Raw genomic sequence first — 19,564 nt, 5'->3', positions numbered from 1 at the left:
AAGTAAGCATAAAATCTCAAATGCAATGGACCGAATTTTCTCATGCAGCTTATTATATAATAAACGATTACTAGTTTGAAATCTAGACGGCACTGCATTCCTTGTCATGTTGAGTAAAACTATAATGTAAAATATCATAAATATGTCGATTTTTAAAAATACTTTAATGTACTTCTGTGAATCAACAGCTTACTTCCGGTAAAGGGAGAAGTCAATTCAAATGGAATTTAAATAAAAATAATTAGGAGATATATCTCTTTGCAATAAAGAGATATCTCTTTTTGCTTGAAAGATATCTCTTTTAGACACTTGAAATATATCTCTTTCACTTTAAGAGATATCCCTTAGGATAAACTACGAGAGATATCTCTTTTACTTTACGAATATCCCTTTAACTTGGAAAGATATCTCCCAAAGCAAAAGAGATATCTCTCTGAAATAGATATCTCTTTAACGCTCAGAGGCATCTCTTTTAACGAAAAAATATCTCTCAAGGAGCAAGAGAAATCTGTTCAAGTGGAAAAGATATCTCTCTTATAAAAATAGATATCTCTCCAAGTATAAGAGATATCCCTCTAAGTTTAAGATATATCTCTTTCTCAAAGAGATATCTCTTAAAAATGAGAGATTTCCTTTTAAGTTTGGAGATATCTCTATTTCTTATAGATATCTCTCTAAAACGAGAGATATCTCTGTAAATTTCAGATGAATTTTATTTTCCGAATAAATAGCAAAAGGGCATGCCATAAGCCTTGTGATATGAAGTGTTCATCTCTGAGAGATTTAGCTAGATAAAATAACAAAATCAAAGCTATTACTATACCTTATATTAATAATACAAACCTTTTTATCCCCATTAAAGGAAAACAATATCTATTAAAATGTTCTAAGGTTATTAGAGCAAAGATACGCACATTTATAGATTTGTTTATTACATTTTATACAGTAGGTTTCCACAGTTTTCATTTTTTAGTTGGTGTCATTAAAAGAATTTTAAAAAGTTTCCATGAAAGTAAATCTCTGATTTTACCCTGGATAAATAAAAATTGCAAAAATCAAAATAAAATTTAATTTTCAAAAACTGGCGCAAAAAAGGGAGTTTGCTTTGAAAATTGGATCCTGATAAATATATATAGTTTCCTTATGAACAAAGTTTCAAACTTCTCATAAAAATAGGGATGGTTTAATTTATTAAAATATTAAAGTACTAAATTAAATTGCCTCTGACCTATCATAAATGATACCAAAAAACAAAAAGTGGTTTGCTTAAAACCCTTAAAATGTCTTTTATCGTTTGCTATTGTTAACAAAAGCTTAACAAAATGGGGGTTTGAGCATAAAAATGATTAACTAAAGGAAAAAGTTTTCGTCTTACCAAAAATTGGCACATGTGATATCGTTTTTTACGCTTGTCTTAGGACGGGACGAATTATGTTATAGGTTTCATTTGTCTGTCTGTTAGCTTTTTCGTTTCCGGCTCATAACTTTAATACTATTAGGCATAGGATATCAAACTTTGTCATCTGATGCATCTTAGGTAGAAGCCGTGACCTTTAATTTAAGTGAAATTAAACAAAATTGTTTTTTTACACATCGCAAATAATGTAAGAATATTGCACTGTCCATATTATAAAAGTGTTAAATCAAGAAAATGCTTATTTTTTAAGCATATACTTGACAGCAATCTATAACAAATATGATGTATGTTAGAGAAATCCTACCTCTCCCATGAGTGTAATTATCAAGCACTGGTCAAGAAAAATTTTGATATCAGAAAATTGCAAGTCAAATTAGAGAAAAATTAATAAGTTTAGTGTGAGGAGCTAACTGGTAGAGCATCGGTGTTATCTTTATCCCTTGGGTATTGGGCAAGTTTTAAAATGAATTTGATGAAAAGTAATTAAAACTAATTTGAAATTACATGGTAGACTAATCTTATATTATATAATATTATTAATTCAAAAACTAATTTTATGGGGTGGAATGGAATCGGCATGTCCATATGAATTACATATTAAAGCCTGTCGGACATTAAATCTCAACCAAAAAAATCTTATGGTAGATAGTGGAGACCTATTCATCTCTTGGTACATAATGAGTAGACAAGCATCCAGTTAATGATTAATTAATGAGTCCAATGTAGGAAGGCTAGCTGTTTCAATCATTTCCTTAGAGCATCTCTGATCAAGCAGTCTTATCTGTATCCTTTGGGGATTAGACAGAAGTTTATAGCATATGTCATTTGATGGCCAGTCTTTTCTTTTCAAAAATAATTTGGTATAGATTAAGGTGTTAAGACTAATTTGATATTGTTTAACATGATGGGCATTTGACAAGGTCTAACAAAAACAAGGTTGACATGATTTTCTTCCACTCTAAACTGTTCAAGAAAATTGTAATTTTTTAACGGGCGTATCATGCTGTGACTCGGCACTTTATTCCAATTTCTAAATGTACTTACATGTGATGTTTTTAAGAGTTTTTACCAATTAAAAAATGTTGGGTTATGAAAAGGTTAGTTTACATATTATATTTATGTCCTGTAAAAGTAGTTTCAGGGGTATATAGTTTTGGACCTGTCCGTTCGTCTGTCTGTTTGTCTGCAAAAACTTTGACATTGCCCATAACATTTGACCGGATGAGACTATGACATTCATATTTCATGATCACAGTTTGTATTTTTTGTGACAAGACCTTTCTTTGGGTACAACCAATTTTTGACCTTTTGACCTTGGAATTTGACACACTTTAAAACAAAAAAATCCACAGTTTTACTTTGGCCTCAGTTAATGTCTAAGAAACCCTCAGAAGAAAGGGGGTGCTACAGCAACCATTTTTCAGGTGTCTGTTGGCTAAAAGGCGTTGAAAAAGGAACTTTTTTAATAATAGATATCTGTGAATGATTACGTAGTATTCACTCAGATGTAATTTTTTTTGTCCGTTTGGGGGGATTTTTATATCATTATTAAGAACGTTCTCGATGTGCATGGTATTTCCCGTATTTACAGAAAAAAGCATAGTACCTTATACTAAATATAGTTAAAAAATAGGTATTGTAAAGCAGAATGTATACAGATATATGCAAGTTTAAATGTAATAGCTAAGGAAATTGAATTTATATACATGTAGTTAAATTACGTTGCTTTTCTTGCTTCTATTGAATTTATATAGTTATATTACGTGGCTTTTCTCGCTTCTATGCTATGTTTTTGGATTTGTAAAAATTTTCAAAAATGAATTAATATGGTTAAAAGTGCTAATTTCGCGGCCTCCCTTCAGGTTTATTAATATCAGAAACATATCATGCCATTTTTGGATTAAACTTTCGAAAGAAAAAAGAATCTCAAAAGTATAAGCATAAATTTATGCTTCTCAATGAAGTGATATTCATTGGGATTCTGCAAGCCAAAAAATATCCATATCAGATACATTATGATGTTACTATTAAGATATGTAATCAAATATAAGTTGAATAGGAGTAAAATGCATAAAAAATACTCCCTCCTTAGATTGGAAAGTTTAAAAAAAATATCAGGAGACACAGATATATATTATCCCCAAAGACAAACATGATATAGGCATTGAAAATGGGGTTTACCTTTTTTGTTGGTTAAGCTCCCCCACCCTCCTTTACTTTCAATTGGCCACCCACATTTCAATGTGTTTCCGAGAATATGAATCACTTCGCACATAGAAGCACTCAAATATTTATGGAAATCAAGGGCTTTTGTAATAAATATTCATCAGCTTTGTATCATAAGTTTGCATAAATATCAGTTTACATCATAGTTTTCATTGTCCAAAATCATCTGATAAATCCTCTTGTGTACAGGGGCTTTCTGCAGTTGAAATTTGTGATTTAGTACAGTACACTAATTGAATGTGCAGGTATATGAAATGTAAAATCTACCGGATGCTGGGATTGTCTTTTTCACATGGATGGACAGAGGAATCAGTTTGGAATATTGGGTTTTCTTTGTGTACATGGGGTAAAGGTAGAACCATATTAGTTGTCCTAATACTTCGAAATGGTTGTTGGTCCAAGGATAAGGAATGGATGGCTCTATTGTCGTAATCTGGAATTTCACTGTAGGTGTCGGTTCCAGCATCAAACTCTCCCGATTCAGAAAACAGTTCATAATTCGGAACATCTATCTTTCCAAAAGACTGATCATCATGTGTATCAGCATGCTCAAAATAATTTCTTTCTAGGGTTCTCTGAATTACTGTCTTTTGCTTTAATTTTAAAGATTCTTTTCTTGCTGAAGATTGGGCTCCATTTGATGCGTTTGTATCTAGAATTATTTCTTCGGAGATTCTTTCATCATTATAATAACCGTTCTTCTCTGATGATGGTATTCCACTGCAAGAATCTGTAGGTTGATGTTTCTCTACATAAACATAATCTTCGTCACTTTCGCCACCACTAGCCCTTTTGTCTGAGATCGCATCTTGGTAAGCTTCAAAATTGATTTCAAAATTGTCATACGTTTCGACCTCCGTGTCTGTCTTTCTTTCATATATTGCTGTATTCCTGTAATTTTTCAAAAGAAGTTTCTTTTCTAATGTTATTTTTACTGATATTCGATTTAGAATGAGGAGAAAAAAAGGGACTATTGTGCCAGCTATGATCTTAAATGAGAAGCATAACATTTTAGAAAGCAGAGTCTTTATTGTGTTTGGATCAAAAGTCTGTTTCAATGTTGATGCTTTGAATGTATCAAGAAATATTTTAAGTGATTCTCGATAATATTATGAGAGTTCTTTAGGTATGCCAAAATAACAAGCAGTAGCATGTCAGCGAGAAGAAAAAATATAGTTATACCCAAGCAAAAACGATATACTAGCTCAGAGAATTTTAGTTACGTTACTGCCACATGATAATATTAATGTATAGGTTAAGTTTTATAAGAAGAGCAACGCAACCGTTGAACAATAAATATTAGTGTATATGTATTAAGTCTAAGACAGTGCAAGAGGTTTACACTTTAACTAGGATTTGGGTACCGTGTTGCTTTGAACCACTGAATAAGTCGAGATTTAAAAGGTCAAATTTTTGAATGCCAATAAGAAATTGAAAGACGGCAGTTAAAGTGTTTTGATTTCCAGTATGAAGGGAACATATTACGAATGATCTAATGTACGATTGTTTAATGCTGTAACCGGAAGTTATTACAAGAAAGTTATCATGGTTGACTACACGTGTGTCTAGTCAAGTCAAGTAAATTTTATTTATAGCCGGAACATATATACAACAGAAATAACATGAGCTGTGGTGAGCTCTTTAACCGACATATTTACACACAGATAAAAATTAGTAAAAATATACATTGTTAGTAAAACAAAAGATAATTTAAATGAAACCATTTAAAATGTCACTTTAAAGATAAAGAAAAAAACCACAGATACTAGCACCTATTCCAAAAAATAACTTAAAAAAAGAAGCAGCATAAATTGTTTTGCACACGGATGATTATCACAGTCAAAAGAAATATAAAGCTCAAAACCTAATAAGCACTGATCATGCGGATGAAATTTTAAAAACAATAATTGAGAGAAATAAATAATATATGACTGTCAAAAGTAAGAACATCCATAAAGCGCAGTATACAGTACATAACATTTACAAACACTGACAGAAATGATATCTGGACAGCAAGGAAAGCAACATAGAAAGCAATTATACATATGCTTGGAACACATATGGACATTCACAGAACATAGAAAAAATAAGAATAGTAGAAGAGAAAAAATAAATAAACAAAACAAAAGCATACGCACACAAATAGTTCAAATCACCACAAAAGAACATTTAGGAAGGCTTATCAGACAAAGGCAGCAAGGACTGGTATTTACATACACTACAGTTATATTTCTGATATCCACACCAGCTAGATACGTAGTTCTTGAATAAATTAAAGGATGTGGTGTTTCGGATATCATTAGGAAAGGTATTCCATGTCCTTGCTGCCTAATATCTGAAAAAATCTTTTCCATACCTTGTAGTTTTGGGTCTGGGAATTTCTGCGGCTTTAGAATACCTAAAATTATATGAGTTTTCTGTAACTATGACCAGATCTTGAAGTTAGATTGGACTCTTTTTATTAATAATTTTAAATGTTTCTAATGTCAGTAATCTCATTCTTCTGGTCTTTAGGGAGTCTTCCCAATAGTTGTTCATATGAGCTTTCATAATCGTTATAAATAAAACGCAGCGCTCTTAGCTGAATTTTCTATTTTTTGAGTACTTTTCTCACTACGAAAGCCAAGTCAGGGGGCAATAACTAAAATTTAACATAATAAACTATGATTTATAGTAGGCTTTCTTAATCTATTCAGATATTTCACAATCCGTTTCAAAACATTTAGTTGTCTCGCTGCCTTCTTACATATCTCTGAAATATGAGTGTTAAAATTTAGTTTAAAATCCATTGTAATTCCTAAAAGTTTAACTTCATCTTCACATTTGATGAGAACATTTTCCAGGTCAAAAAAGTTTTTTTTTTGTTGCCCCGATTGCGATTGCTTGGAATTTCAGGATTTGCCTTCATTTTATTATTTGAGGGTATTGTCATCTGCATAATTGTAGAGGGTGCAGTTTTTAACAAAAAAAGAACAGGTCATTAATAAAAATATTAAAAAATACAGGCCAAGAATGGATCCTCGAGGAACACCTTTCAGAATATCCAACATTTCACTTAAATGGGAACCAATCTTCACACACTGTTTCCTATTTAACAAATTTAATGCTGGATTGGACATGCCTTTAACTTTATATGGTGTCAGAACCGTGCCAAATCCAAGCCATCGAAAGCCATCATCTCTAAAAAGGACGATGGAAAGTCTTATAGGATCAAGCCCATCTATTAATTGGGACAGTAATGACATGTAAACTTAAATACCTTCACTTTTTAAAAACATAAATGATTTGGTATATATTTTCATACATGTACGTACGTACTCTAATGTGAATAAATTAAACAAAAGTTAATGTGTCCAAGATATCTTTTCATAAATAATATAAGGTCATTGTTTTAAACAATATTGAACAGATATAATTTTTATGTGATGAACAGGATGTGTTTGTGAAACACTATGCGCCCGGCGGCAGCAAAGTTCTAATAAAGCAATTTTAGCAAAGAGGTCACAGTCAAGGTCACGCCATCATTGTCCTTTGAAAGAACTTTTAAAATTAGTGGAGTATGCATACCAAATATGAAGTCTCTATCTCCTTTGGTTCAAAAGTTATGGCAAAAGTTCGAAAAAGCTATTTTTAGCATATAGGTCACAGTCAAGGTCACAAGGTCATTGACCTTGGTGTCAGTTGAAAGTGCTTAATTAGTGGAGAATGCATACCAAATATGAAGTCTCTATCTCTCACGGTTGAAAAGTGATGGCCAAGGTTAAAGTTGACAACAGACAGACAAAAAGACAAACAGATAAACAGACAGACAGAAGGTAAAAAACAATATACGCCCCGAATAAATTCGGGCGCATAAAAATAAACATGATAATCAAGCTAAAATAATATTAAGATATGCAGAGAGAAACGTTTTTTTTAAAAAAAAAAAAAAAAAAAAAAAAAAAAAGTTTATTAGCTAGAATGCTTAGCTCCTATGAAGTTATGAGGCAGATATTCCAAATCTTCATTATACTACATTGTAAGTATATAAATTCAAATGTGCTAGACTATTTAATTTTAATAATTTTGTCTTTAATGTAATGTGCAATAGTCAAATTGGAGAATTATGAAATGAATTTATAAGGTATGTGTGTTTATAAAATATGCGGTCAGCAGATCATGGTTGACTGGGAATACACGTGTGATAATTAGAAAGCCATAAATGGGAGGTAGTAAACAGGATATGTGGGCCTCTATGCCCATTGGACACTATCAAACATAATAATCAATCAATGCATGATCAACTTTCTTGTTTTATTTTATTTTGGTTCAAATTTATGATCAATTTATAATATTAACGTATACATGTTCATTTTTGAAATATGATACCTAAAATTGTATCCCGAAGATACTTTATTCATTCGACATCTTATATAAATATTAAAAGAAATATATTTTAAGTCTGACCAAAAAAAAAAACTGAATTTGTTATTCAGAATAAGCAAAACATAATATTTCTTTTATCTAAGTTTTAAAACATTCATTTTCCTCAGGATATATTTAAAATATCTTCATTTCCCCTATTTCCCCTATATTTGTGAATAAAAATAATGTTTGGCTACCAACGTCTTAAATTGATCAACTTTGTTCATCACAAAGCATGTAACTAATCATTTTATCTTAAACTATAAAAGAAACTAAAATGTTTTTTTGATTAAATGTGTCCAACAACCTATAGCACAATATAATAAAATGCATAGGTAAGATTATTTCTACAATAAAATGCATGTGCTATATATAATGTATCAACTTAAAAATACAAACAGAATGAAGAAATAAAAGAAATAAATTTAAAAAGAACATAAAAGTATAAGGAAGTTCTTCATATTTTCAATAATTACAATGATTGAGTATACGCGTAGGCATAAGTATTTAAATCAGGTCATTAGTGAAAATCAGGGCATTCAAAATCAGGACATTATACCCCTTGTTAAGTTAAACGTGCTTTTGAGCAATGGAAAATCGATATTTTTCAGAAAAAAACTCTTTGTAAACTTTTTATTATTCCCTGATAATATTATCAGGTTTGTGCACATAAAAGCTATTTATTTCAGTATATATTTGTGATCAGGTGAAGAGGGCTTTATACTATCAGGGTATTATTCCTTTCCTACAGATTTCAAACTAGAGTTTAGTCGGACACAGAAACATTTGATCAGTTGTTACAGAATTAAGATTACTTGTTCGTGATTGTGACTATGTCAACAGTGATGAAATTGTCAGAGATCGAATTGTCATCGGTGTAAAATCGCACAAAATACGCGAAAAACTCATCAACGTTGGGTTTGAATTGACCCTACAGAAATCACTTGACATTGCACGACTTCATGAACAATCTACATCTCAGGCAAGACAAATACGAGGGCTGTTCAATAAATAATGTCCTCGGTGCTCAGAAAGAAGCAAAAGACGGTTTTCAATGATTTAGTCCCCATGATTTTACTTATTTATCTCTTTTAATTAAAACACATGTCCGTAACTTTTTATCTAATTTTTTTTTATTGTTTTTAGAACTCATTTTGGGGTATGACCCTTAGTATACTGGAAAATGACAGATCCAATGATTTCCTGGATGTCTTTTTTCCTTCTTCAAGTTTGGAAATAGAAACAAGACAAAAGTTCAAAGATCTGGCGAATATTGTTAATGTGAAAAAAACATTAACTTTCTGTTTATCCCGAAAACCACTTTACTCTTCTGGGTGTGCGGGTTTGGATGCTGACATGAAGAGATTCCTGATTCTGGGTCCGTCCTCTAATAAGCCTTTGGATGTTTTTGCAAAAATTGCTTTGTAGACGCCAACAGAATGAAACTGTCTCCCGAATATGAATTTGAACAACAATACCGCTAATGTTTAAGAAAATTGCATATAAATCTGTCTTTGTGCTTTTGCATACCTTTACTCTTGTCAGACCTTCGCCGTTTTTATCAAGTACATCTTATGCTAAATTTTGTTTTGAGGGTTATAAACAATAGATTCATGTTCCAATATCTGTTTAAATATAAAACAAACTTGGATAACTACAAATACTGATATTTTAAAATAATTAAGACTTTCGTAAACGCTGTCGTTTTTACACATTTTTCAAAATATAGGGTGGCCTTTGATCAAGCTTTATTACCGTCAAACGTTTCTTACAAACAGTGTGAACTACTCCCGATATGGTATCTATCAAATTTGCTATGTGTCTTAAAGTCAGTCATACATCATCAAACATTATTTGTTGGAATTTGTCCAACAGTACATAAATTGTTATAATTTTTGTTGGCAAGTACGGTACCTGTCTTGTTATGCGATCATTATGTTTAATTTGATCGGGTTTGGTATTCCATTTTTTGTAAACTGGTGTATAAAATTATCTCCTTTGACTGAAGATTCATCGTCGTGCAGTTTTAGCACCATTAGTTTGTCGGGGTAGCCAAGTCACAAATGTAAGTTTTATACTTATTCTTTTTGATAATTTGGTTCAAGAATTTATTTGAATTGTTACTTATTATAGGTTTATTGCTATACATATTTGCATATGGAAATTTATTATTTATTTTCAAGTGTAAATTTGTAGTTCTTTCTGCAAGTTTGGAAATTTATTTGCTTGGCTAGACAATTGCATTTTTGGCATTTTTGAAGGTGAATTATCTTATTTACTAGTGTTTAAATGAACTTGTAACATTTTTGTGCTGTGTAACATTATATTTATGAAAGTTATTGTTATTTTGTAGCTTCTTACCGCTCTACGCTATACGTTACATGACCATCGTTATACCTTAGTTACCAACGTTACCTTAGTTACAGTCGTTATACGTCACGTCATCATACATCATACGTTGTCATCATACTTAACATGCAGACTTACAAGATAAACAAGTATAAACTGTTTCCAGTGCTTTGTGTGGTGTATCAATAGCGGTTAACTATGCAAAGGGCAGACTAGTACCCATTTTTGATGCCCATTATATAATTTTTATCATTGAAATCCACCTGCTCATTTGTCTATAAAACAGGTATTGGTTTCTGTAAATGTCACATATTACAGTGAATATTTCTTTGGAATTTTTAACAAGTTTTACAGCAGCTTTAGTGAAGCTTTTATTTTCATTTTAGTTTACTGATTCTTTGCCATACATTTATAATGCTAATAATATGATATCCTATGATGCAGTGTCTCGAATAGCCTTTGTTTCCCAGCTTCTCAAGATGAAACTATGTGATGAAAAGTGATCACATAAACTGTTATAAATTCATTAAAGATTCAATAATGAGAGAAATTCAAGTTTAATGCCATATGATATCTGTATTGTATGTCAAACAGTTCAGGACATTATTTAATAAACAGCCCTCGTATCTGGAGAAGACGCTTCAGTTCATGCCATTCGCAGCAAACTACCGTTCAAACAACCTACATATAAGTCGTGGAAATCCACCAAACCAAACAAAGCCGCTCCTTTAAACAATGGTAAACAACATCAACGACAGAAATCTAATTCGCACCATACAAAACCACAGCAAATTGATGATTGTTCGCGTTGCGGATATTCACACAGTGCATCCACTTCAGCATGTCCAGACAAGGGAAATTGGTGTCATAAATGTGGCCGCCTTGACCATTTTGCGAAAAAATGTCGCTCAAGCTCAAAACGTGTTAACACAGTACATATCCCTGACCCTGATAAAGATCCTTCAGATGCTGATGAGCTATTTCTATTGATCCGTTGGTGCCTCGAGTTAAACACCCATCTTGCCATGTGCCATTAGCGCTTCGTGACAACATCAACGATGAACTCAACCGCATGGAACACGTCATTGTTCAGCAGAAAGAACCCACAGCATGGGTTAATTCGATAGTGACCGTATTGAAACCAAATAGAAAGTTGCGTATTTGCATAGATCCCAAGGATCGATACAGAGCCATTTCCAGAGAACACTACCTAATCAAGATTATTGAGGACGTCATACAGCAGATCACCGAAGCCAAGGTGTTTTCTAAATAAGACGCCAGATCTGGGTTTTGGCAAATTGGTCTCATAGAAGAAAGTTCGAAGCTCTGCACTTTTAATACTCCATACGGGCGCTATAGGTTTACCAGGCTACTATTTGGCATAAACTCTGCTTTTGAAATTTACCAACGTACAATTTCGGATATAGTCAGGGACCTGAAAGGATGTGAAGCAATAATAGACGATATACTGATATGGGGAAAAGACATGAAGGAACATGATTATGGACCTAGAGCTGTCGTGAATTGCATCCAGGATCGCAATCTGAAACTGAGTCTTGAGAAGTTTGAGTTCCGGAAGAGCCAGGTCGCATATGTAGAATATCTACTTAACTCAGAAGGGATTTAGCCTGATCCTGAGAAAATTCGCACTGTTAAAGATATGGCTGCTCCACAGAATGTTTCAGAACTACAAACATTTCCTTGGAAAGTCTTTACCAAACTTATCCAAATTGAGTTTATCACTCAGAACTTTCCTGGAACAGGATGTCTGCTTCCACTGGGAAAAACCACGGGAGGAAAGCTTTCAAACTTTAAAGCGTCTCGTCAGCAACACACCTGTATTGCGTTGCCATGACCTGAGAAAGCCACTTACCTTGACTGTAGGTGCCAGCTCAAAAGGCATTGGTGCTGCTCTTGTTCAGGATGGTCAGCCAATTGCATGTGGGTCGCGAGCTTTAAGAAAGAATCAGCAAAACTACGCCAAAATTGAAAAGGGGGCCTTAGCCATATCATTCGGATGTACCAAATTTCATCAGTACATATTTGGTCGCCAAGCATTAGTTGAGAGTGACCACAAGCCACTCCAGGCAATTTTATGCAAGCTGCTTTATCAAGCACCTGCCAGACTACAGTCACTTCTGCTAAAATTGCAGCGTTATGACCTTGAAGTTGTATATAAACCTGGAAAATCCATATTTTGGCAGATACCCTTAGCCGTGCATTCCTTAAGGAAACAAAAGAACAGGCATGCCTGATATTGAAGGCAACTCTAATGCATGACACAAGAAGAGTACGAGCGATTTCAGAAAGCAACACAAGAATACCTGGATCTTCAAACATTGCTGGGCAGTAGTCAAATCTGGTTGGCAATAGCAAGGACAACTTACCAATATCCACTTATCTGTTTTGGCCTTTCCGGGACGAGATTACCTGCATCGATGTTTTAATGTTCAAAGGACATAAATCATAGTACCGACCACACTGCGAAAAGAAATGCTAGACCGCATTCATTGTATCAGCTGATGTTTGATTTTCAAGGACAATCGTACTTGCTTTGCATTGATCACTTCTCAAAGTGGCCTGAATTTGCTAAACGTGAAAACCAGACTAGTGGCAGGACCATCTTACATTTGAAAAGCATCTTTTCACGTTATGGGATACCTGAGAAATTCATATCGGACCACGGTCCCAATTTTCCAGCGAATCCTTCAGTCAATTATCAAGGGATTATAGCTTATTCACGTGATAACAAGCCGACACTTTCCACAAGCGAACGGGCAGATTGAGCGCACTGTACAAACAGTAAAACAACTACTACGCAAGTATTCTGATCCTTACAAAGCCATACTTGCTTACAGAACACTACATTTGACATCCTAGGAATGTCCCCAGCACAATTATTCTTCGGTAGTCGTCTCGATACTGACTTACCTGTAGCATCACCACTCTTGGAATCCAAAACAGTTGGCATGCAGGATATTCAAGAATGCCTTAAAACTCACAAATTCCAATAAAAGCTGATCTTTGATGCACATGCTGGAAAGGAGTTGCGTGATCTTTTTCCTGGAGATACTACTATCATGCGCTATGAAATCAAATGGACTCCTGCAGTAGTTGTGAAACAACACAGTTCTCCAAGATCCTACATTCTTGAAACACAGTACGGGAAACGCTATCGCCGCAACAGACGCCACATCCGTCCCACTTCCACAACAATCTCAGGCGATCGTAAAATTGAAGATCCTCTTGATCTAGCTCCAGAAAGTATGGATACCCCGCACAAACCGTACACTCCTACTCCTACTCCGCTTGAAAAACCAAGTCCGGAAATCGAACTTTGTAAACAACCTGTGTTGGATTCGAACACAACCCGCACTCGACCTGGGAGGAATGTAGTGTGTCCTCAGAGATTCAAAGATTTAATGAAATATTAGTGTCTGTGTTTTGTGATGTCATTGTAATTGATCATGTTAATGAACATGTTTAAAATTTTCATTGTGTGTTATGCAAGTAGCATTCTATCAAATGAATGGTTTAAATGGCAATTCATGTAAATGTTGGATACTATGTGTATCTAATCCACACGGAATGAACTTATTTTGTTAATTTCAAGAAATAGACATTCTATTTCAATATCAATTGTCCATATATGAAAAACAGCTAAGTTTAAGACATGTTGTAATTGCTATTCATTCAAATGAAATTTTACTGTCATTTTTCTTCATATAAAAAGGGGGTGTAACATATTACGAATGATCTTATGTACGATTGTCTAATGCTATAACCGGAAGTTATTACAATAAAGTTATCATGGTTGACTACACGTGTATCTAACTTTATAAGTGCTTCTCACGGTCTTACTTTCTTGCTATGATGCTTTCAATATCTGCGGCTGACGGTCGACTTGTTCTGTCCTGGTCCCAGCATGGCTTCATCACTTCCTCGTATAACCATTCAGGACAAGCAGGTGGCCGATTAGGAAAATGGCCGTCATTTAAATGACTTAATATCTACGTTTATAAAAGAAATAGAAATTTATATAAAAAAAAGAGTCTTACAAAAAATGAAACAATGGCATTAATTACATGCTTTTCTCATATTGAGAAATACACGTAGTTTGTCCACTTACGATTGTGCAAAAATATTCAATCATGAAATTATACTGAAAAACCTGCGCATTTAAAATGAATTTAGTGTAAAACTTCGATAAACAATTAATTTCATTAAACGCTTAACCATAAAAAAATAAAGACCATATAATGTACATGATATTATAAAATTATCAGTGTGAGAGTTGAATGTTTTAATTACATAAGTACTGTCGAAACTTGTAAATCACCCTTTATTAAACAATTACTAACTCAATTATAATCGAATTATTTGTATTTTTTCAATAATTGTATTTTAATGAATATCATTGAAAATGTACTTGAGATCTGTGTTTGTAGGAAAAGGGTACAGATTGTAGCTGATCATTTCCAGAGACCGCCATGTAAAACTCGTAAAACAGCATGGCCATTGTATAAACGTCACTTCCTGTGGAAATTTCACCGTGGCCAATCACCTCCTTTGGAAGCCTATTATTGTTAAATGCAGACGTATTTGAAAATTGTGTAGACATAACCGTGTGGTACATGTAGAAGATAATCAACAGCATTCTGTAAAATTGCATATTTTCATGGGGTTAAATATTCAAAGATTGTGGGGTATATATTTTTTTTCTTAGATAGTTGTATGTATAGATTATTAATGCATAAGAAATTTTACATTTTGTGGTGGTCATGAATTCGTGGGTCGATCTCCCTTTATCTCGACAATAACGAAATAAACCCCCATAAAAAAGTGATTTGTCAAAATCAATATACCGGTACATAAAATGCTAAAGAATATAAAATTTGATCAAATAGTAATTGTTGTATAAATAAAATCCAAAATGTTCAATGTTTTAGTATGCATACTATAGCTATAGCTTGGTATGGGATTTTTTCATGAATATTGGTTGAACTTTTACGAAGATGGTTATATTAAAAGTAGCCCATGTGGAGCAGTATTCGTGGCAATAATGTCTGCTCTAGAATCACAGAGTAGGGAGCTGATACATCGAATCCGCACTGTGGGAAGTGGGGATGAATGTCAGACACCTCGGCCCAACAACGCTTCGACCCAACCATAAAAACCGAGGTCCCATGTCGCAGTTAATGTGATGGCTAAAAAATTATCACTCCCTGCTCAGTGGTCCTGAGTGCCAAGCAAAGGTAAAAATTTGCACCTCACTGGCAAGCGGTGGCGTTTCTATATGATTAAAAAGTTCTCGATAGGGACGTTGTTCGACAAACAAACATTTTTTTAAAAATATACCCAGTATATTTCCAGCTAAAAACTTTTAAATCAGGGCATGACATTTTCGAAATGATCCACATGGTGATTGCTTATACGTTAAACCTGACCGTGAGAAGACATATCTTAACCCATGTCGCACCGGGGCTGCGTCCTCACGGCGACGGCATGGCATCCTCAAAAATTGCAAAACGCCGAGGTGATCGCAGTAGAATCTCCTACAGCGCCATGACAGCGCGGCAAGATCTCCGCTGAACGCCTTAGGGTCGCGAAGGGTCTCCTAGAACGCCAGGAGACGGCTATCACTTTGGGCATGCACAAAGTACGCGTCGTGTGGTTGCGATCTGATAAGAACGCAGTAGAAACCTAATATGATCGCCGTAGCAGCGCGGTTAGATCTCCAACAACGTAGTGGGAGTTCCGTACTAACGCCGTGAAGACGCAGTGATAGTAGACTGCGCTTCCACAGAGACCTCACGGAGATGTCGCAGAGTCCTTGGAGATGTCACCGCGTTTCTACGGCGCTTCTAATGAGATTTATCGTCTTGTGATTTTTTCCTCTGCGAATACACGGCGACAGCACGGAGTTGTCATTGCGATCATTGTGCTCCCATGGCGTTTCTACAGCGTCCGTTGGCGATCGCATTGCGCTTTCACGGCGTTGTTAGAGCTTTGTCAGCCAGCTCACAAAGCAAGAGCAATGGGATCATATTTGATCAACAATAATTCCAACGTATTTGTTGCATTTGTTGTACAAACATCTTGTAAAAAACTTTTCAGTGTGTTTATTTTTTTTTTACATTCATAATAAGATCAAAGAAAAATTTAACAACAAATCTGACCCGATAAAAATTAAAAAAAAAAAAGAGTTTAATCATAAAACTATTAATAATTTAGTACTTAATTATTTAGAAGAACATTTTTAATCATTAAGATTTTTCTTGGCATGATTAGAAGTATTTTCATCGTGTAACTTGAATATTTGAACAAAAGTGTTTCACATTCCTTCTGAATATATATCGATGAGTATAGAAAACATTGTGAAAGTATTGTGAACGCAGCCAGCGCAGTGAGAACGTCGTGAGAACGGGATGAAAACTTCTAACACGCCATAAATTGCCGGGAGATCTCTGTGGAAACGCCGAGAGATCGCCATAGAATCGCGTTCGTCGCCGTAAGGACGCCGTGACATTTTCACATTGTGTGCAATTTTCCTGCGATTCCACGGCGATTTTGAAAATTTAGCAACGCCGTAATGACTCCGTGTCAACGCAGCTTGGTGTGACAGGGCTTTTACTGAATGTATATGATTTTAAAACATGGACTTTGACAACAATATAAACGAGAAACATATATTGACGCAAGCGTCAAAAATCGACTGCAAACCAATTAATTTTTGTTTTTATGAAGCAACTAAAGACTGTTCAAAATTGTGATCTGTTTTTAAAATATCATATTTAATATAAAGTTATTGTTATGTTTATATTAATATATCTCCTCGTGACATTAAACGCTTGTGCACGAGTTTGCATGATTTTCTTAATATATAAAATATGTTCAGTATTACATGTATAAGCAAAGTACCCCTGGTCCTCTGCCGCAACAAACCGTGGGCCTGTATAATTAAGAGGCATTTACATTAAAAGTTTAAAATTAAAGATTAATTTAATCTACAACTCGTAGGCGTCGGGACCGGAGGGTGCCCCCCACTTTTTTCGCAAAAACAGACTTTATATAGGCACTGAAAATTGGGATTTACCTTTTTTGTGGGGTTAGCCCCGCCCCTCCCACTTTCGATTAGCCCCCCCCCCCCCACTTTCAATTTGATTCCGACTTCCATGCAACTAGATATGCTGTGTAATTTTAATTTAATGAAAACGCAACTAATATGTGGGGCTCCTTACTCTCTCTTAGAGGAAAAAACTAAACTCCCTCAAGATCCGCCACATTTCTTCTCTTTCAGTTTCTTTGAGTTATAGCGGAAAAATTCTTGGCAAATTGTAAAACTTGCATTATCCTCGTCTGCTAGGGCCAAATCTTGTAATATTCTCTAGCCTGCTAGGTCTTTTGATGAATTAACATTTAACCATATTTTTGAAAATGTTTATGTATGTACACGTGTGTAGGATAATGTGTATTGATGAAATGTACATTATATGAAACATTCTATGTACGACTGAATACTTTTGTGTGACTGTCTGTGGAATAAACAGCAAGGCTCGCACATGGTAGTTCTTCATATTTAAACGAATCCAGATTATAACATGGTTTCAGAAGCGGTTTGTTAATGTGTTTATCCTGGCAAGAATAAGAAGTTATACGGAGTAAGTGCGTTGCTACATCCAGTATTTACGAACATTATCTGTCTAGTGATTTTCGCGCCGGTACAGACTTTGTTTATGATGGTGTCGAACCAGATTCGACAGCCAGAAAATTTTACTTTCACAAAATCCGAGGAGTGGCCGAAATGAATTAAACGATTTGAAAGGTTGAGAATAGTTTCAGGCTTAAGTACGAAGGATGAGACAATTCAGGTTAAAACACTTGTTTACGCCATGGGCAATGAAGCTGAGGACATTTTTCATTCGTTTAGATTGGGGGAAGAGGACGTAAAGAAATACGAGAAGGTTAGTGGTAAATTCCAGGAACATTTTGTGTCGCGCAGAAACGTTATCCTTGAAAGAGCCAAATTTAATCAAAGAAAACAACATGAGGGTGAGTCCGCAGACAGTTTTATAATGGCATTGTATACACTAATTGAACACTGTGAGTAAGAACAACTTAAAGATGAGATGTTTTGATACAGAATAGTTGTAGGCATAATTAAGAGACAGTAAACTCTCAGAAAAACTGAATCCGCAACTTAAACTCGAAGAAGCCATCAATCAAGCGCGTCAGAAAGAAGTTGTACAGAAACAACAAGCTATTGTTCGCGATGAACGTACCTCATTCTCAGGAGAAACAACAAGTGTAGACGCTGTAAGTAATTCGAAGAAACCTACAGTAAGAAAGAAACATTTCCAAATCAGTCAATCTGGAAAGCCTGGCAAGAAAGAATTTGGGAACCCGTTTGGTGGACACAATAACAAAGGAGCATCATCGTCATGTCACAGATGTGGTTATTCGCAAGCTCACGGAAGGGATGGATGTCCAGCTAGAAACCAGAAATGCAACAAATGCCATAAAATTGGACACTTTGCTCGAACATGTCAAAGCTTGCATGAAATTGGCATAGAATCGGATGAAGATGAAGAATGGAAGTGCAAATTCTGGTGACAGCAAACCATGGTTGACGACAATTCAAGTGAACGAACATTCAGTTGAATTCAAAATTGATACCGGTACTGATGTTACAGCAATACCCGAGCAAATATTCAAGACATTGAATGTGAAAAATCTACGCAGAAAATTCTGAAGGCCCTGGTAGAAACACTTTGAACTTAATTGGAAAGTTTCACTGTGAATTCTCTCTGGAAAACCGCAAAGCGCATCAGAACGTATACGTCATTAAAGGTCTCAACAAATCACCTCTTGGTAGACCAGCTATTGAGAAACTTAAAATTGTCAAATAGATTGCTGCAGCTGCACTCTGATTACAAGCAGAAATTTCCTTCCCTTTTCAAAGGACTTAGGAAACTACAGGGGGAATATAAGAGTTAAAGCTTCAAGAGGACGCGCAACCGTACGCAGTCAAAACACCCAGGAGAGTGGATTTACCCTACCTGGAGAAAGTCAAAGCTGAGATGCACAGAATGGAGAGCTCAGGAGTTATCCCACCCGTAGATGAGCCGACAGACTGGTGTTCAGGTATCGTTGTGATCCCAAAGAAAA

At 34.7% G+C, this 19,564-nt stretch overlaps 1 protein-coding gene across 1 annotated transcript in view; it reads right to left on the bottom strand.

The window, feature by feature from the left end:
• Positions 1–3,539: 3,539 nt before the first annotated feature.
• The window catches only part of LOC134233858 (uncharacterized), a 57,672-nt gene continuing 41,647 nt past the window's right edge, over positions 3,540–19,564 (bottom strand). Inside the window, exons 12-15 of the mRNA XM_062715940.1 lie at positions 14,826–14,973; positions 14,258–14,406; positions 6,000–6,041; positions 3,540–4,534 (exon numbers count right to left, since the gene is read on the bottom strand). Of these exons, the coding sequence (XP_062571924.1) occupies positions 3,907–4,534; positions 6,000–6,041; positions 14,258–14,406; positions 14,826–14,973 (967 nt within the window). The 3' untranslated portion in view covers positions 3,540–3,906. The remainder of the gene's footprint in view (positions 4,535–5,999; positions 6,042–14,257; positions 14,407–14,825; positions 14,974–19,564) is intronic.

This window comes from Saccostrea cucullata, unplaced genomic scaffold, assembly GCF_032062105.1.
Source record: "Saccostrea cucullata isolate Sc308-1 unplaced genomic scaffold, CSIRO_AGI_Scuc_v1 ctg1964, whole genome shotgun sequence".
Taxonomy (NCBI): Eukaryota; Metazoa; Mollusca; class Bivalvia; order Ostreida; family Ostreidae; genus Saccostrea; species Saccostrea cuccullata.
This window is presented reverse-complemented; position numbering and strand designations above follow the sequence as displayed.